The 21372-nt window shown below is 43.8% G+C and overlaps 1 protein-coding gene across 1 annotated transcript in view; it reads right to left on the minus strand.

The window, feature by feature from the left end:
- RYR2 (ryanodine receptor 2) overlaps positions 1 to 21372 on the minus strand; it is a 3458987-nt gene that overhangs the window by 1996039 nt on the left and 1441576 nt on the right. The window contains exon 19 of the mRNA XM_085612346.1: positions 1005 to 1197. Within this exon, the coding sequence (XP_085468472.1) occupies positions 1005 to 1197 (193 nt within the window). The remainder of the gene's footprint in view (positions 1 to 1004; positions 1198 to 21372) is intronic.

Consider the following 21372-nt stretch of genomic DNA (forward strand, 5'->3'; position numbering starts at 1 on the left):
TACTATACACCGTCTCTCTACAGCAGGCGCAGTCTTTATTCCAAGTTGATAGTTCCACGCAGAGAGTGATGAGCTATGTCTCCAAGTGCAGCATTCAAAGCAAAAGCACAATCAGGTGTGAAGCCCGTGCACCTGGCAGACATCCCTGTTTTGAGAGCAGCAGCTCTGTGAAAGACAATAGGAAGGCCCATAAAGAATGGTAATATTGATTCGCAAACTGTACGCTGCCACTGCCACCATGTTCCTAGAAGCTAGTACTTGGGCAGTATATTTATAGAACACAGGCTAAACAGCAGGGGTGGCATAAGCTGAGTCAGGAACTGAGGAGGCTACTCTGATGTGCAGAGGTAGGTTGTTCAAGGCTTTGGGAGTGAAGTAGGAGAAGGCATGGCTGCCGGATTGCATTCTGCATATGCAGGAGATGTAGGAAAGTAAGAGTCCGGCTGTACAGGGGTGTCGGCAAGGTATGTGAATGTTAATGCGATTCTTGAGGTAGGGAGGGTATTGTTTCTACTCTGCTTTCTTTTCACAACTGTACAACAGCAACAACACCTGAATGTGGGAAGTTAGGTTTGCTACCAGTTCTTAATTTGTGCTGGGGGTGTCAGAGGGTGGACACAGGCACTCACATTTCATACTATGAGTTGTTTTTCATCATCCAGTTTTGACCCAGTGTAAGAAAGAGAAAGACAGGAAAGATAGTAAAGCAGTTAGGAGGGAGAAAACAAGGATGAAAAAGAACCTACAAGATTGAGGTAAAGAAACATCAAGTGAAGGATGGTGGAAGAAAGAGACAGGAGGTGAAATTATTACAAGGTACGTCGGGTATTCGGAAAACCTGGAATTCGGGTACCAGCAGGTGGCTCCTAAGAAAAACTTAGGACCCTTGGACTTCCATTTTTCCCTTAAACAAACTCTGCACTAGTTGCTACATGCAGCAAGGAGGCGCGATAAATGCCCTTTTATTGGCAAAAGACTGGTGGAGAAACGAGCAGCACACTAACTTTGTTCCTGCAGAGAAGCTGACCACTGGGAAGAAGAGACCATCCGTATTGAAGTTCTCAAACATCCCTTGAACCGGCTGCCCATTAATTCGGAAGGAAATGCTCGGGGCGCTCAGATCCAGGCAGCAGCTGATGACGTCTTCGGCCCGGAGCAGGTGCTGGTTCGGTGAACTTACAGTCCTCGCGATACATCCTAGAAGAGACAACAAGTACACAAACACCGTGGGTATGTGACGAGCATGGAGCTTGCTAATGAATACAACTGCAATATGCTGAAAAACATTAATTATGCATAGATCCACTTAGCAATTTAGGCAATCAAACTCATCAAGCTTTTTAGAAATGACGCTTTTGTTCCAAATTGGAAGCGGCATAACGAAGAATTTGGCACTGTTTATTGGTTAAATAAGACATTTTGTGGCGTTTTGCTATGCTGCCTCCCTAATGCCTCTGTAGGTTCTGATTGATAAGCAGCTAAGGGCAATGTAAAAGATTAAAATCCTAGTGCAAATATTCAGGGAAACAGCAGGATGCATTTTCTAATCACATGATGACATAAATAGCGAACCTCTGACCCTGTATATTCTTTACTGTTGCAGGTTCCCAAAGCTAAAGGTCAAAGCCTCCAATGAAAGTCTGAGAAACAACGCTCGGTGGTAGCTGCAGAAAGAAGACCATTGAAATATTGAGTTAAAAAAGGGACAGTTTACTTCTGTTTGAAGGACTAATTTGTTCCGCTATTATACATAGGATCACCAGGTACAGTTTACCCATCAATAAGGTATCCAGTGAAGTGCATTTTATACATAGGAACACCAGTTACAGTTTACCCATCAATAAGGAATCTAGTACAGTGCATTCAATCCACATAAGTCCTGATTGCAAGTGCAGGGATTGGCATTTATGCCAATCCCTGCTCAAACGCGTGTTTGCACATAATTATCGCATCCTCTGAGTTGTCACCTGATAAATTCTGGCAGGTCAAACATGTCAAAATGTATCAGCAGGAAAAGGCCCATGTAGAAAGCAAAACGTGTAATTCAGTGTTTTACATACCGATTCCGCATGTTATGCCTCATGTTAAGGGGCACAACTTGTAACAGGGGATAACTATCGCACCTTTCAAAGTCCGATTCCCAACCTGTCATATTTTAACAGGTGCAAAAATCTCCTTCCCAGCCGGGCACTCGTTTTAAGGGCCATAGTATTTTCAAATTTAAAAAAAAACGTTGGACCCCAAAATTACTCTCTACCTAGGTTCCCATTTATGTTACTGCTTAAAATGAAAAATGTGCGGCATTTCGATTTTCCCTCATTTGCTCCACATGAACCTGTGACTTGTTCATAACACATTGGCCCGTGTTTGTGAGCTGCCAGGAGATCTGCGGAAACTGTTTAACTTTCATCCAGAGATTTCCCTTTGTAAAAGTAGTCAAAATGCGTTGCTGAAAATCTGCTGCAAAATGAGGAATTACTTGGGGAATAACCTGGAATTATTGACCTCGGCACTTACTCCTCATCTCTTACTGGACACCCCTGGGAATGGGCAACATTTTGCCCGTCCTAGAGTTACCAGAAGCCACGGTATTGCTAACTCTAGGTTGGAGGAAATATCCGACCCATTCCCAGGGTCACTAATGTGGGTTATTTTTTGATTGATGTGGTATTACCCCGGACTTAGCACTGCAACTTAAATGACCACAATGTAGTTATGCATTTTTATTTATTTATTTATTTATTTATTTTATGATCTTATATAGCGCTGAATCACCCCAAGGGGTATCTCTGCGCTAGTAAAGGCCCTACTGCATCGGCGAGCTGGTTAGAAGAGGTGGGATTTGAGGAGTTTCCTGAAATGAGAGATGGTCATACAATCCCAGGGATGTTGCGGTAATTCATTCCAGAAGACCGGAGCCAGATAAGAAAAAGCTTTGCCGCCGCTCCGCGATTTTTTAATTCTAGGAATAGAGAGTAAACGTTTAGATCCTGACCTAAGGGAGCGTAAGGGCGTGTAGTTAGTTATTTTGCTAGAGAGATAGGACGGAGAAAGGGCATTTAAGGCCTTGAAAACAATACAGCCTATCTTAAATTTCACTCTTTTCATTACTGGAAGCCAGTGGAGCTTAGTCAAGAGGGGCACAGAGGGAGTCCTGATCGGGGCTCCCGTGACTAGGCGAGCCGCCGTATTCTGCACAACCTGCAGTTTATTTAAGGAAGCTTCATTGGTTGAAAGAAGCAGAGCGTTACAGTAATCAATTCTACTCAAGATCAAAGCCTGTATCCATTTTTTCCTGGTCGCAAGAGGAAGTAAGGGAAAGATTCTCCTGAGAAGACCCAAAACATAGTAGCATGTGCCAATCGTGGAGTTGACGTGGGCATCTAAATTGAGTCTTTGATCAATTTTAACACCAAGATTTTTGATCACTTCTTTGGGAGTAGGGGCTGTACCCAACTCCTCAGGCCACCATTTAGGCGACCAACAGATGGCGGCGCCACCAAACAGCATAATTTCCGATTTTTCAGAGTTTAATTGGAGGAAATTACTTTGCATCCACGAGGCAATAGCCATCATGCCCTTGGAGAAAATTTGTTGGATGTCAGGTCTATTTTTGTCGAAGGTAAGGAGGAGTTAAGTATCATCTGCATAGGAAATGGGATTAAAGCCTAAACTTCTCATAAGTTTCGCCAGAGGGGTCACATAGATATTAAATAGAGTCGGGCTCAAACATGAGCCCTGGGGGACCCCCCTGGTAACCCAGGAAGGGGCAGATTTGAAAGGGCCCAGGGTGACTGTCTGCGTTCTATCAGTTAGGAAATCAGTCAACCATTTCAGAGCGAGTCCCTGAACTCCCAAATCCTGTAACCTCTCCAACAGAATCTGGTGGGAGATAGTGTCAAATGCTGCTGAAAGGTCAAGCAGCACCAAAAGTGCTGCTTGACCGTTGTCTAGTGCCAACCTGATATTATCAGTCACCTCTACCAAGGCAGTCTCCGTGCTATGTTTTGCCCGAAAGACCGATTGAGAGACATCAAGAGAGTGGGTGGATTTAACAAACATCGATAGGTGTTTATTAATGTGTCTTTCTATAAGCTTACCCTGCAAGGGAAGCAGAGAAATGGGGCGGTAGTTAGTCAACTCAGAAGTGTGAATTTTAAGATTTTTACAGATGGGGATGATTTGAGCAGGCTTCCATTCTGACGGGGACGCTCATTACAGGACGCAGAGAAAGCAGAGATCCATAACCTACCTACTTGCCGTGAGGGGAACGGCTCGCAGAGGTGCTGCGGGGCTGAATATCCACGGAGTAACACCGCCGTGAGGGAAACGGCCTGTTCAAACTCCATATCCCAGCATTCCCCTTGGCAGCGCACGCTGATGACGACGCTATTCAGCGCCGGTCTGCTTTAAATCCGAGCAGGCGCTCACGCAGCGTGGGACGCTCATTACAGGACGCAGAGAAAGCAGAGATCCATAACCTACCTACTTGCCGTGAGGGGAACGGCTCGCAGAGGTGCTGCGGGGCTGAATATCCACGGAGTAACACCGCCGTGAGGGAAACGGCCTGTTCAAACTCCATATCCCAGCATTCCCCTTGGCAGCGCACGCTGATGACGACGCTATTCAGCGCCGGTCTGCTTTAAATCCGAGCAGGCGCTCACGCAGCGCGGGACGCGCGCGGGCAGCGCCCGGGCGAAGCCCGGGCCAAGGGCGGGCCCGTCCTTGCCCGTCTGTGCCCGTGTGAGACCGGACTGGACCACCCATCGTGGTTTTTCCTTATATCCTTACATCTTCCCATCACGATCTTCCCTCAAGGATTGGTGCTCATCCGCAGGTAATTGCCATCCATTCCTGTAACACTAACTGATCCGAACTTTTTTGATTACATCTTCCAGACTGTGGGCAAAATAAACGCCCTTAGATATAGTTGAATATCTCTCTTTATCATGGGCAAAAGGAAAGCATTGAGCTGCGAACCAACAGAGGGAATGGACACAAAGAAGCCAAAAAAGCAATCTCTACTAACATATTTGACCGGGGCAATGGGGGCAATTGAAAAACAAATCTCCTCAGTAGAACAATCATTAGCAGCGGGTACTCTGGTGAATGAAGAAGTCAGTGAGGGGGACGATCAACTCACTCTCATTAACCCCATTATTTCGACTGTGAGTACAGATATTGTAATACCAGTTAATGGGTGTGTCCAAAATATTACAAATGACATAATAGTACACAACAACAGCGATCAAAACTTAGTACTACAAGATAAGGGGAAAAACTTGACTAAGAAACAGTTAGGGAAACAAGGTAAAGGCACAAAAGTGGTTAGTCAATCTAGGCCACATAGAGGTAAGGACATCTTTGGCAAGAAAAAAACCCAAGACAGGGCTAAAAACTCAACACAACTTCCTGATACATCCCATATAGCAACAAATAACCCCATACAACAACATAATAAGGGGACTGAACCGGAATGTATCCTCTCTTCCATTAAAATTCTTGATGCTTTCGTTAGAGAAGCTGTTGAGGCGATCGGTTCTAGACTAGATCAGATTGAGTCCCAGGTCGCGAAAGTCCTTTCGCGTAAAGAAGATACACCTATCTCATCCCCCAGCTTAAGGTCCACTAGTAACAGCGCGAATTACACCAGGAAATCTCGAACCTCTCATCCCCATATTGACGCACCTGTAGAGACTCCCACAACTGAAAGTACCAAACAGCTTAGGGTAACAAAGACACCACATAATACAGTCATGCCGTCTCACACAGTCTCTAATAGTCACTCCTCTTCTGCTATTAATCCAACATCTGTAAAGGCATCTCATCCTTTACATCTTGATCTTCCTCCAGCATGTACTCCTTATACAGTGATTTTGGGCAATGTTCCCCATCTAGGCCTAAACGATCAGGAGAGCAACGAATCATTAAGGAACAAAGCACTACATTGGTTGGGAGACAGAGTGGGTGACACTAACATCCTGTTCGAAGAGTTCAAGATGATACGCAGAATAGGATGGATAGGAAGATCAAGGAAATCCTTTATGGGCGACTGCCTGATACTGACTTTTAGATCCCCCTGGTTAGTTAGAAAAATTTTGGGGTCCGCGCCAAAAAATATATTCGACAAAGGGATTAAGATTCTTCCCCTAGGCTTTTTCTATCGCCCTCCCTCCGAACAAATGAATTCGGTTCATCATCAATTTTCGTTGAACCAAAAATTTAACATCCCTGTCCGTAATTGTTTTGGTGTACTCACCTCTCTAGACGATCAAGATTGACTCTCCCTAAAGCCATTAAATAGAGCTAGGAGTCTAGCTGGGAACTCCGACATCTGCTTGCTTCCCCATCCTCGAAGGAGCTCTCCTGAGATTGAGATTGATTTAGTAGCAACAGTCGCTGACACCGAAAGGCAGCCACGGCATAAGTCAATGCAGGAGGATATACACGCTATAGCTTGCAATAATAAAATCAACCTGAATCCTACTTTAGAGGAAACAGAGGCCCCAAGACTAGCTGACCTTCCACTTATAATATCTAGGAAAGAGGAAGGTTATATTAATATCACATACTGGAATATATGGGGCCTATACTCAAAAATTCACAACGACCTTTTCACTGATTTTGTTAAAAACTCGGACATTTTATGTCTGCAGGAGACTTGGTCGGTAAGCGCAATTAATATCAATGGCTTCAAAACTTTCCATATTCCAGCCTCTCCCTCCCCTTATGGAATACCAAAGGGAGGCCTATGTATATACTTATCCAATCTTGTGGTACTAAAAAAAGTCAAACTAGAATGTTCAAATTCTTATTTTCAAATACTCACCCTCACATTAGATAGGAAAGACGTTTTAATACTCGTCAATTTTTACAACAACATCCCAAAAGAGAACGAACTTAAAGTTATTGATCACCTCAGACAAGCTGTTCATGACATTCAGCTGGTCAACTCAGGTGACGCCCAAATCATCTGGGGAGGGGATTTTAACGTTAAGTTGTGCCCCAAAAATAATAATAGGATTTGTGGTATGACTGACGAGGACAATTATAATCTTACACACTTTCCTCATAATATTTTGGGGGGTGCTCTGAATGAATCTCTATTTATGCTGAACCTGAGATTCGCAAATGAACTAGTGATCCCTCCAACTGCATTCTTACCCACTTATAATGGGAGAGGAACAGGCTCTGTAATAGATTTTATTCTTGCATCAAATAATCTCAAAAACAGGGTAAAGCAATTTACCACCCATAAGATCGCTATTAGCGACCACTTCCCACAGACCGTAGATATCATGAGGAAAAGTTCCAATTCCCTCACTAAACTCAAAACGAATATATTCCGTCACAATTGTCCCAATCTTGCTATTGATAGTCTGAATGGTTTCTCTTTAAAATGGGAACTAGTAGACCCAGAAACCATTACTTCTTCAGTGGTGACTAAGGCCCTACCCCATATAATGTCCTGCTTGGAAGAGAATACCCCTTCATCGACTATCATAGACAGTTTTATTTCCATTACAACTACTATAAAAAACACACTGATTGTAAACAAGAAAAATACAGACCCTAAGAAAACAAAATGGTTCGATAAAACCTGCACAAATGCCCATCGCACCCTAAAAAGAGCCATCCATAATAGGGACAAAGACGGACTAGCAGTCCAGCAAGCAAGGAAAAGTTACAATCAGGCTATCGCGACCAGGAAAAAGGTATTAAAAGAATCATTGTGGGAGGATCTACATAGGGCAAGCAACCAGAATGATATCAAAAAATTCTGGAAAGTAATTAGGTCCCCGTTTCTTTCAACGGATAATCAACCATCAATAGAAATAGCTATTGACGAGGCCCAATGGGTGAATCACTTCACAAGAATGTTTGGCGACTCAGAGTCGCGAAATAGTTTTGCCTCAAATTCACCACCGCAATATGAAGTTCCTATCCCCCTTACCACTGAGTTATCTTTCTCACTTGAGGAAGTCCTAATTGCACTAAATGAAAGTAAAGGCTCCAAGGCCCCTGGTCCTGACGGGGTCCCGGTAGACATCTATAAATATAACACAGATCTCTGGGCACCAATATTAACCCGCGTTCTCAATGCTACCTCCTCTCAGGGCCTCATTAACAGTTGGACGGAATCCATCATGGTCCCTATTTACAAAAAGGGCAATAGACAGGATCCTTCCTGCTACAGACCAATCTCACTCCTGGATTCACTAGGAAAAGTAGCAGGAAGGATCCTTCTGACGCGGCTGCAAACCTGGGCTGCAGACAAGAACATACTGTCTGACTTACAGTTCGGTTTCAGAGAAGGCCTGGGGACAATAGACCAGGGACTTAATCTAGCCATTCTGTTGGGCAAATACACGAGGGCGAAGAGAGGGAAACTATACCTTGCGTTTGTTGACCTCTCTTCAGCCTTCGATTGTGTTGCTCACGATAAACTGTGGCATATTTTAAAGGAAATGAAAGTAGAAGAACCTTTAATAGATTTTTTAAAAGCCCTCTACAGCAATGCCTCAGCGAGAGTTCGATACGGAAAAGCGGGAGAATGTACTTCGTCATTTAAAGTACTTAGAGGGGTTAGACAGGGGTGCGTCCTGGCCCCATTCCTTTTCACTCTTTATACAAACGGCCTTGAGAAGGCTTTACTGGATGGAACCCAGGACGTCCCCCAGGTTCAGCAAATCTCGACCCCTAGACGTATACCAGCATTATTGTATGCTGACGACGCTGTGATCCTAGCTAGGACCCCCATAGCTCTCCAGAAGGCATTAGTATTGTATAACAAATATATGCAAGGCATCGACTTAAATATCAATATTTCAAAAACTTTTGTGATGAACTGTGGCAATGGTAGCAAAAAGAGTAAAGATATCTACCTAAACGGGAATAAATTGGCCAGTACACCTACTTACTCTTACTTGGGAATACTTATAGATAATAAGGGCACATGGAACCAAGCAATCATACAAAGAAAACTCCTTTTTACGAGAGCCACCACTGCCCTTGTCAATTTTTCACAAAAACTGGGGAAAAGACCACCGTCAGAACTGATCAAAATCTATAAAGCAAAATGTATAAGCGTGGCAACATACGGGGCAGGGATTTGGGGACATAGGAATGTATTTGAATTGCAGAAAGTGGAAAACGCATTTCTAAGATATCTATTAGCGGTTCCAGCTTCAACTTCCACTTTCGTTTGCCATACTGAGCTGGGAGTCCCTTACATCACGGACATTATAAAAATTCAACCCGTAACTTTATGGCACCGTATTTGGAAGTCAGAAACAAACCACTTTAATCAATTGGTGCTTCAAGATGTTCTCAAACTGGACCACTGCCTCGAAATTAAATGGATTAAGTATGTGAAGGATTTTATGACGGACATTGGTAATCCCGATTATTTTAACAATCCCTTTTCCATGACAGCTATTGCAAGGAAAGACTTTAAGAAACGTTGTATGAATCATATGGAGAGTTTGAGACTAACCAATGAAGCCACAAAACTATCAGTGAGCCATAACCTAATGATATCTACTTCACTAGGCATGCAATTATATCTTCAAAACACAGATAAAAGTTATGATAGATTTGTGCTCACTCGCTTCCGTCTAAATGTTTTCCATAGGCTGGTGACTTTTCCAACTGTCAATAACTGGTCTAACGAACTTTTACCCTGTCCATGTGATTCCATTTCTGTGCAATCAACAATTCATGTCATTTTATTTTGTAAATTTTATGATGAACACAGAAAGAGATGGTTGAAACCAATTTTTAAACTTTGGGGAATTCGTCAATGTCGACCAGCATTTTTGGCCCTACAATGTCTTGATAACAACAGTATAAATTACAATGTTGCCGTCTTTTTAAAACATTTGATTAAACACAGAAATAGTATTGTTCTAGATTCTTTGTGAATAGAGCAAATTTTTAGAAGAATAGCAGACATCAGTTACCAAACGTTGTTTTGGATTTATCCCCCAATGCATCCTAAAAAAGCAGTAGGGGGCATACGTTTCTTCTATTTTGCCCTAAAAAACTGTTAACTCATTTTTAGCACCTTTGTATATATGGACTTTTAAAGTTGTTAATATTGTATTATATATTTGCTGGGTGGATTCTCTTTATCGCCTTCACATGACATATAAATGTTTCCCAGTTAGGTTCTAGGTGAACAGATGGACAAACAGTATTATTGATATAAAGACATAGCTCCAAACGTTGTTTTGGTTTTATCCCCCAACTGCATCCTAATAACGCAGTAGGGGGCGCACATTACATTGTTTTTGGTCTCCAGTTTCACAAAATTTTTAACCAATTTAACAACAGGGCAGATAAATTTGAAATAACGACTTGTATATTTTCGAGCTGTAAAGTTGCTTTCGCTTTTTCCAATTTTGTACCGATAATTTCCTTGCACTACATCTTGTACATATAGGATTTTATAAACCTTTTTATGTGTATATGTATTCAGTATGATATGTTATAATGTAAACGCTTTTATGGATTGAAATCAACTTTCCGAATAAAGCTTATTTTTGATTTTGATTTTGACTACCAGAGCTCAAAGAACTATTGAGAATGGTGCAAATGCGTAGTGCAAGATGGACCGAGAATTTAGAGGATACTTTAGCAGGAATAATATCGAGAGGGGAACCTGATTTGGTGCAATTAAGAAGAGATATAACTTCGGCAACAGGGGGAAAGGTATGTAGTTGAGAGTGTGTATTTATATGATTAGAATAGTCTACGATAGGAAGGGAGGAAGAGGAATTTGCTAATATGATTTTCTGGTAAATATTTTCAACTTTCTGAACGAAGAAAGAGGAAATATTATCACATAAAGATTGCGAAGAAGTGTCGATAGTTTCACAAGCTTTCGGGCTAGTGAAAGTTTTCAAAATTTAAAAAGCATCCTCGAGTTATTTCCAGCTTGATCTAATAAAGATGCAATGTGAGTTTTGCAGGCCTTTTTAATATTTTTATGATATGTGGTCAAGGCGATCTTATAGCTAACTTTGTTTTGCTCATTATGAGAGAGTCGCCATACACGCTCTAACTTTTTACATGAGCTCTTTTCATCTCGCAAAGCAGAAGAATACCAGTCTGTAGGAGTGGTTTTCAAAGGGTGAGATTGAAGCTTCATGGGGGCTGCCTTGTCAAGGACATTAGAAATGATAGAATTGAAATGGAGGAGTTGTTGTTCAACATTATAGGATATGGTTTCCCTATCCCAAGAGAGAAATGGAGAAAGAAAGTGATCAGGCGTCAATTTATGCCAGGGTCTATACCAGCAGTTAGCCGGAATTATAGGCGTGGCAGAAATAATAGTAGGACTAATGAGTTGGAAATTTATCAAGGAATGAACTGTCCAAGTAAGCGGTTTAGTGTCGCCACATTCAATGTCCTGAGAATGAGTTAAAATAAGATCTAAGGTGTGACCAGCTACATGGGTGAGAGCTGAATTAATTCTTACAAGTCCAGAAGCGGCCAGATCTCGCAAGCATAGCATCACGTCCTGGTTATGAGTGTATTCGCTCTGGATGTTAAAATCTCCTAACAGAAGAAAATTGCGAGTAGCAATTACGTGTGGAGAAATAAAATCTTGTAATTGGCTAGTGAAGTCCAATATCGGAGCAGGGGGCCTGTACACCAGAGCACCTTTCCAACTGCATTGCATATTCGAAATATGAGGCATTCAAAAGCTTCTGTACACGCTTGATCAAGGATAGTAATGGATAGAACATCTTTATAGATTATAGCTATACCACCACCAACTCGGCCTATCCTGTCGAGTCTCAAAATGCGATATCCCTCAGGAATGGCCATAGTAATGGCTGGGATGGAAGAGGGTTTTATCCAATTCTCAGTGATAAAGCCTATCTCCGGATTTAGGTCAGTTAGAAGGTCCCATATATTGACGGCATGCTTGGGGAGAGACCTAACATTGGCCAGGAAACAATTCCATTTAGTGTTGTTTGATGAAGATTGGCCCGAGTCGATAAAAATGTTATTAAGTACCTCAGAAGTTTTACTGGAATGCGACTGTTCTAGAGAAATCTGAGAGGGATATGAATATACAGTACTCTGAAATCTGCAGGCCAAACATGAAAATGGGCTTCAAATAGGCGATGCAAATGAATAAACAGCTCGCAGGGAGCAGGCTTCATATTTAATAATTGGTCGCGCGTATAGCTGGGGTGTAGACTAGAAGCCTTTAACATAGCTGATTGAAAACAGCCAGGGGTCCTGGCTCTTGGCTCTGGACTGGCACGTACGGGCGCAGACGGGCTTGCCTCTGGTGCGCCTCCGGCCTGCCATCGGTGCGCCCACTGTGCGCGCGTGCGCGCTTGCATCCCCCTGCTTAAGTAGCCTCAACCACTAGAGCCCTAACCTAGTAAGAACCTTGTGTGACTCGCTAAGTAGCGAGATGTGTTTTACAATGTAAGGTGCAAGTAAGTGGGCAATATATCATCTAAAATATCGTAGCGTCTAAAAATAATCGTCCAAAATAAATAAAATGACTCGCGCTAGTACCTACCCTCGTGATAATGAGAGGGCACGGTACAGCCGAGCGAAAGGTAGTGGAACAAAGCGAGTTATTAAAAAATCACAGCGTGCTCGGTAGCAGTATCCTGTCAGTTTCGTTACGATGCGCGCTTGCATCCCCCCTGCTTAAGTAGCCTCAACCACTAGAGCGCTGACCATGATGGCGCTCAGTAGCAGTATGCATGACACTTAAAGGTGGATGATATCCTTCTTTTAATGTAAGTATAAATATGTCCCTACCCCATAACAATTAAGGTGAAAAGTCATCATCAATGTGATTAAAGGGGCGGACAGCACACACACTAGAGGCTAGACAAATGTGCATCTGCTCATATCATATATGTTACTGGAAATTTGATATGTGTGATTGATCATCACACTATAACAAAATCTACTTTTACTGGGACCAGGCCTATGGACAGCTGAACATATGTCTAATCACCCATTCTGAAATGCGTCAGAAGATACCACTCACAGGGATCGCTCACCAATAAAAGATCATCGTCAGGATCTAAGGACGTTTTCAGTGCAAAACATGACCAAGCTGCGGATTTAAAAGTGATAGACCTTCTCATGAGTTCATTCTATAGGCAACAAACTTTCTTTGTTGATAATTTTATCATGATATCCAAGTCTATGCAGAGCGGAGTACAATAAAAAAGAATGCTGCAGTGGTCAAGGTATCGCACAAGTACTGCAGCCAAGGTACGTGGCTGAGGATGTTTGAGTAAGATTTAATTCAAAAGTAGGGAGGTGAAATACCCTTTGACTAGACCAAAATTGCAAGCCACTGCAAAAAGGGACATATACCAAACTATCTTACAGAGGGCCTACTAACTAGCTGGTTATATCATTTCTACTTTTAAACTGTTAATACATAGGGAAATGAAGGGGGAGGGCATTGCACAATCATAAATAACTTCTTTTTCTGAATCAAAGGTCTCTGTGCAACCTACAGCTCACTTTGTCAGTGAGATGTCCATGAATTCTCTGGGCTACTTGCAGGAGTTTCTGTCTCAAACGAATATGGCAAGTACAGGACACAACTTCTTCCTTGACATGGGTGATGGTTATATTCAGGTCCTTAAACCCTAAGTGTATCATAATTTGGTACTGCGATTTGTATTTTTAAATCTAAATGTCTAGATTAAGGCATTGTTTGACCTTTCCAAGCCTTATCTACACTGGATGCCTGAGAGGATGTTATCCTTATCGGCCCAGGCCTAGATTTTGTTCACAAATACTGCCTAATCACTTTTATGATGGAATCTGTCTGGGAGATATGTCAATAATAGATGGGGTTTAACCTGTCACCTGCCGTGCAAATAAGTAAAATAACCAATTTTGGAAAAGCGGCAAACAAATGTTGGCGCCCACATTCACAAAGGGGAAGGGGTCCCACAGGGACACAGGGACACCTTCCAGTTTGCAAATGGGTTACCACCTCCTTCACAGAGTCAGTGAAATATGAATGTTTTGAGACCGCATTCTGGTTGCAAAACATCCATATATTCTCCTGCAACCCGCTATTAGGAACGGACGCCCTTGAAACACCACTTTTTAATACCGACACGCAAACCCTATTTTGCAAGTTGGTAATAGGTTACTGACTAGCAAAATAGGGTTAGTACAGTGCAAAAGGCTGTTTAGCGGTTGCAAATGGCCCAATTCTCCATTTGCGACCTCTAAAACTGGTCTTACATCTGGCCCTAAATAGCCTGCATAGTGTGATTGAAACGGTGCCACCTACGAACACCAACTAAGGGGCCCACATCTGAAGACACTTTGGAGGTCTTGGCCACCAACTCTCAAAATGTGGGTCAATTCCTAAGGGAAAAAGTTTCCTCTAAATCTTCCTCCATCAGGGTCAATTTGTTTAAAGACTCATTCAGAGCTATGTCCTTGGGTTGTGTATTCCTGACTGCAATGCTTTATGCACTTTTAGAGGTGTTGCTTCCAATATACTTCCAAACCTGACCCATTTCTTATTGATCGGTCGATTACGCCTCAGTTTCTCAATTGTTACTGAGTCTGTATTTCAAGGTGTTCATTCTCAGCAGGCACCTTCTGCCTTTTGACTACAGTTCTCATGACCCCCTGGGACACCCGTAGCCCGGTCGTACCATATTCACCAGACTACACTTCCCTAGACTGGTAGGGGAGCATGCAGTTCAGTCTAGCCTCCCAATAGCCCTACCCGTGCCCTCACACGCATGCGACAGGTCACTATGGCTTGACATATCCACTAGTGCCCGCACTGTTAGGCACTCCAACAGTGATACTTCCATTGCCGGTCCCCGGTGGGAACCCCCGCTAATGTGATTTAGGAATTCCATCCAGATTACTACCTTGAGTGAGGGATGTCCAATATGGCGCTCCCTCTCTGTTGCTTCTGTCGCTCTGCGTGTGACACGCCTTTGAGGGCACCTGTAGAGTAAACACGAGTATTTAACCTCATGCTCATCACACGCTCCTCACTCTTCCAAGCCGGTATGGCGAAGGTAGGTCGTCCGGCTTCACAGCCGCAAGCACACTGTGAGTAACCAATGCTGCATACTGATCTCTGCCTGTATTCAACTATGCTTGATTTTCTGATGCCAGACAAACATAATTTTCCTTCCATCTTAGGATGCTAAAATTTAGTGTTCCCTCTACCATCTCTTGAGGAGCCCTGTAACCCCCCAAATGCGTGAGTTCCCACATACCTATAGCCATATTGTTTGACATTCTTCCTCTTGCCTATGCCCTTAACCCCTTCTGTGCCACGCCCTTTCCCCCTCCTGTGCCGGGCGTTTTATTAGTGGGTGGGGTTCATGACGAGATAGTCTCGTCATGGGCACAGCGCGACCGTGCTCCATGACGAGACTATCTCGTCATGGGCACTGAAGAGGTTAAATGTGTCACTTGCCTGCCACTCTCTCCTATCTTTTCACTGCACCTTTAACATTCTATAACTAACAGCATGGTAAGGATGCTACTGCATGCTATAGTGAATAGAGAATTTGACTATTGTATATGATCACCCCTTTACAGGTCGGGATTTTTGCAAGGTACACCATATTTAGTTTTTTTTAGTGATTGGTCTACCCCTTTACTAACTAGAATTCCAACTGCTGTGTAGATGATAACTTGATTTATGGTTCTGATGAATTGCCAGTTGATCACTTGTGTGACAGACCAGACAAGAAACATGTTGACGTTTCTGAAGAAGCAACCACAGAACATGATATTGGTTGTCTGCCATTTTTGTTTTTAGTCAGACCAGTAGACTATTAAAATTGCTTTAGAGTACTATCTAGTCTATTTTACTCTACCTTACACACTTTGCTCACCAAACACACCCATCTACACTTCACGGCCCTACACTCACACTTCACATTACGGCTTTGGAACAAACGATCTCCAAAAAAGAGCTCCTTGAAGGGAGCCCATAGGGCATTGCATTGCCGGCCACCCAAAGACCAAGTCCAATGATGCAGCATATGATGCAGCATGACACCCACTGAGGTGTGTGAGGGCCCTAGTTCCAGAAGGAGTGGACTTCTCTTCCATCCTTAGGATACAAAACCGACATATCTTCAACTCTCTCTTTTTATCTTAAAGGAACTGCATAGCTGGTTGATACCACTTGATATTTACTGGCCCTATAAGCGCCCCCAGTCTGCCCTTTCTTTGATGACATATGCAAATGAAGTCAGCTGGCAAACATTCAATACAAAGGCATGCCTTTGTAATAATATGTGTGTGTGTGTGTGCGTTTGTGTGTGTGTGTGTGAAGGTTAAAGTGACGCTGCAGTTCGGTATGCTAATATGGTCTTAGTTTATGTTAACAATTCACTTAAAAAAACAAAGGATAAAGTGATGTTATTGATAGGTATGAAATAAGGTAAAAATGGATGTTTAAAAAACTAAAAAAGATGAAATTCACCAGCTATAGTTGTCTCAGCTAACTGTAACTTGAGCCTCCACAAACATTGATAATCACTACACATATAGCACCATTCGTGACATTTTAAATTACATCATTATATTTATTTATCTTCGTTACTTCCTCTTTCTATGTGTGATGCAGAATGCATCACACATAGAAAGAGTAAATTGCATCTCAGGATTGTTTTAGTGCTGAAAGGCATCCCTTCCTGCACAAAAACGATGCCACTTATAACGCATGCATCCTTGCAGGCATCCTTGCACCTACATTGGTGCTGGGCTGCCTCTAGTGCCCTAAAGAGCCTTATACCTTAGAAGATCAGGCACTGTTCAGCTCTCTCTCCTTCACACAGCACAGCAACCCTGTTTGCTGCCCAGCGCTGTGTGTTTTTAGTAAATGAGCCTTGCTCTCTCATGATTACTGCAGACAAAAAGAATAAAAGGAGACCCTGCCCTGTGAAACACATCAAAAAGCAGTTACCAGTTTTTTCCAAAATATATTAGGGTCAGTTTCATACAAATCAAATAAAAATAAATCTCTGTTGAAACATGCAGAGATTCTATCTTTTCTGCAATGATCAATAGTGTGGACAAAAATCAACATGTTGCCATAAATATTTCCATTCTGCTGAATGCTTTTCATTTTGATAAAAAACATATCAAAAGAAGGAAAATACCCCTTCTTAAAATCACGGCAAAACCAAAGGGGATGATGGACGAAGTGTTGAACATTGCAAGCACTCACCCCCAATCAACTGATCTGTGTTTAATCCATCATCATTCTTTAGCTCACTCCCCCACCCCAGTTCAGACATGGCCATATGCAAACCAGTCTGACCCTGTGCCTCATGGGAATAGTCCAGCCCGAACTGTCAAGCCATGCCTTCCCTGGACCGGAAACAAGCCTCCTGGGACTGGTTTCTCGCTAGTCAGCCGTCATCAGCCAGGCTAGCTTGAATCCAGTGGCAAAGTGAGCAAGGGACCCACGTCTGGGCATACCCTGCCAACTTAGAGCGAACAAAGCAAAACCAAAGGGGATGATGGACGGAGTGTTAAACATTGCAAGCACTCAGCCCCCAGTCAACTGATCTGGGTTTAATCCATCATCATTCTTTAGCTCACTCCGCCACCCCAGTTCAGACATGGCCATATGCAAATCAGTCTGACCCTGTGCCTCATGGGAACAGTCCAGCCCGAACTGCCAAGCCATGTCTTCCCTGGACCGGAAACAAGCATCCTGGGACCGGTTTCTGGCTAATCAGCTGTCATCAGCCAGGCTAGCTTGAATCCAGTGGCAAAGTGAGCAAGGGACCCACGTCTGTGTATACCCTGCCAACTTAGGGCGAACAAAGCAAATCCAAAGGGGAGGATGGACGGAGTGTGCAGGCTAGCTTGAATCCAGTGGCAAAGTGAGCAAGGGACCCACGTCTGGGCATACCCTGCCAACTTAGGGCGAACAAATTGTTCGCCCTAAGTTGGCAGGGTATGCTCAGACGTGAGTCCTGGGCTCACTGTGCCACTGGAATCAAAGCTATTCTGGCTGAAGAGGGGTGAAACCCCGAAACTGGTCCTAGGATGCTTGTTTCCGGTCCGGGGAGGACCTGGCTTGGCAGTTCGGGCTGGACTGTTCCCATGAGGCACAGGGTCAAGACTGATTTGCATATGGCCAGGTCTAAACTGGGGTGGCATGGTGAGCAAAAGAATAATGGATTTAACCCAGATCTATTGACTGGGGGTGAATGTTTTGATTTGTTCTGCATTCTGTCCATCAATTGTATGTCTTTTGATTTCTCGCCCTAAGTGCGCCAGTTATGCTCAGATGTGAGTCCTGGGCTCCCTGTGCCACTGGAATCAAGCTATCCTGGCTGAAGCCGGGTGAAACCCCGAAACCGGTCCTAGGATGCTTGTTTCCGGTCCGGGGAGGACCTGGCTTGGCAGTTCGGGCTGGACTGTTCCCATGAGGCACAGGGTCAAGACTGATTTGCATATGGCCAGGTCTAAACTGGGGTGGCATGGTGAGCAAAAGAATGATGGATTTAACCCAGATCTATTGACTAGGGGTGAATGTTTTGATTTGTTCTGCATTCCGTCCATCAATTGTGTGTCTTTTTCTTTCTCGCCCTAAGTGCGCCAGGTATGCTCAGACGTGAGTCCTGGGCTCACTGTGCCATTGGAATCAAGCTATCCTGGCTGAAGAGGGGTGAAACCCGGAAACCGGTCCTAGGATGCTTGTTTCCGGTCTGGGGAGGTCCTGGCTTGGCAGTTCAGGTTGGACTTTTCCCATGAGGCACAGGGTCAAGACTGATTTGCATATGGCCAGGTCTACAGTGGGGTGGCATGGTGAGCAAAAGAATGATGGATTTAACCCAGATCTATTGACTGGGGGTGAATGTTTTGATTTGTTCTGCATTCCGTCCATCAATTTTGTGTCTTTTGCTTTCTTGCCCTAAGTGCGCCAAGTATGCTCAGACGTGAGTCCTGGGCTCACTGTGGCACTGGGATCAAGCTATCCTGGCTGAAGAGGGGTGAAACCCCGAAACCGGTCTTAGGATGCTTGTTTCCGGTCCGGGGAGGACCTGGCTTGGCAGTTCGGGCTGGACAGTTCCCACGAGGCACAGGGTCAAGACTGATTTGCATATGGCCAAGTCTAAACTGGGGTGGCATGGTGAGCAAAAGAATGATGGATTTAACCCAGATCTATTGACTGGGGGTGAATGTTTTGATTTGTTCTGCATTCCGTAATTGTGTGTCTTTTGCTTTCTCGCCCTAAGTGCGCCAGGTATGCTCAGACGTGAGTCCTGGGCTCACTGTGCCACTGGAATCAAGCTATCCTGGCTGAAGAGGGGTGAAACCTGGAAACCGGTCCTAGGATGCTTGTTTCCGGTCCGGGGAGGACCTGGCTTGGCAGTTCGAGCTGGACAGTTTCCATGAGGCACAGGGTCAAGACTGATTTGCATATGGCCAGGTCTAAACTGGGGTGGCATGGTGAGCAAAAGAATGATGGATTTAACCCAGATCCATTGACTGGGGGTGAATGTTTTGATTTGTTCTGCATTCCGTCCATAAATTATGTGTCTTTTGCTTTCTCGCCCTAAGTGTGCCAGGTATGCTCAGACGTGAGTCCTGGCATCACTGTGCCACTGGAATCAAGCTATCCTGGCTGAAGAGGGGTGAAACCCCGTAACCGGTCCTAGGATGCTTGTTTCCGGTCCGGGGAGGACCTGGCTTGGCAGTTCGGGCTGGACTGTCCCCATGAGGCACAGGGTCAAGACTGATTTGCATATGGCCAGGTCTAAACTGCGGTGGCATGGTGAGCAAAAGAATGATGGATTTAACCCAGATGTATTGACTGGGGGTGAATGTTTTGATTTGTTCTGCATTCCGTCCATCAATTGTGTGTCTTTTGCTTTCTCGGCCTAAGTGCGCCAGGTATGCTCAGAAGTGAGTCCTGGGCTCACTGTGCCACTGGAATCAAGCTATCCTGGCTGAAGAGGGGTGAAACCCCGTAACCGGTCCTAGGATGCTTGTTTCCGGTCCGGGGAGGAACTGGCTTGGCAGTTCGGGCTGGACTGTTCCCATGAGGCACAGGGTCAAGACTGATTTGCATATGGCCAGGTCTACAGTGGGGTGGCATGGTGAGCAAAAGAATGATGGATTTAACCCAGATCTATTGACTGGGGGTGAATGTTTTGATTTGTTCTGCATTCCGTCCATCAATTGTGTGTCTTTTGCTTTCTTAAAATCACAGCAGTGATTATGCTTCCCGACCTGCCTTTGACCCCGGGCTGCTGGCTCTGGCAGCAGGTGTTGTGATGTCAAAACTCAACTGTAATAGCTTATTACAGTTGAGGGTTATGTCATTTCTTTATTACAGGCAACTAGATTAATTAACTCCCAACTCGCCTTTAAAACTTTAATAAGGAAATTTGAGACATATTTCAAAACGAGGATTGCCTTTGCCAGCTTCTATTTACATATGTATATACATATGTATATTTATGTGTTAGACGTCTCAGCTTTGGGGTGGTTCCCCCCCCCCCCCAACTGTTTGCCTTTTTCTTCAATTTTTGTGCTGATCTCATGTTTGCCAGCCTTAGGACTCTGTACACTTTACCACTGCTAACCAGTGCTAAAGTGCATAAGCTCTATCCTTAAAACATGGTAATATTGGCTTATCTTCAAGTGGCATATTAAACTCACTTATAAGTCCCTAGTAAAGTGGTTATACATGTGCTTAGTGCCTGTAAATTAAATGGTGGTAGTGGGCCTGCAGCAGTGATTGTTCCACCCAATTAAGTTGCCCTTTAAGCATGTCTCAGGCCTGCCATTGCAAAGCTTGTGTGGGCAGTTTTAAACTGCCATTTCGACTTGGCAAAATACATCTTTTTCCAGGACAAAACCTTCCTTTTTAATACATGTACGTCACCCCCTAGGTTAGACCCTGGACAGCCCAGAATGCAGGGTACCATGTATTTAAAATGTAGGGCATGTACTTTTAAGTTTTCATTGTCATGGTAGTGAAAAACATTTATATTTGTTTTTCACTACTGCAAAGCCTAGCTTTTCCATGGGATAACATTGGAGTGGCTGCATTACATTTTATAAGTGCAATTTCCAAATTGGAAGAGATAACAGTCAAGTTTGGTGTCTCCTGAATCACAATTTAAAATTCTAACTTATGGTGAAGTTGGATTTTAAATTGCAATGCTGAAAATGTCACTTTTACAAAGTTGCCATTTTCCTGCCTTAGGTATTTAGTGCCTGTAGCCTGGCTCTGGTCACATGACTGGGTGTAGATGACAGTTGAGCTTTTAGCATTCCTCCTAGACAGCCACACACAATAGGAAGCTTAGGTGTGCCTGGATGGACCATCACTGGCAGGATGGG

Source organism: Triturus cristatus, chromosome 6 (assembly GCF_964204655.1).
Source record: "Triturus cristatus chromosome 6, aTriCri1.1, whole genome shotgun sequence".
Taxonomy (NCBI): Eukaryota; Metazoa; Chordata; class Amphibia; order Caudata; family Salamandridae; genus Triturus; species Triturus cristatus.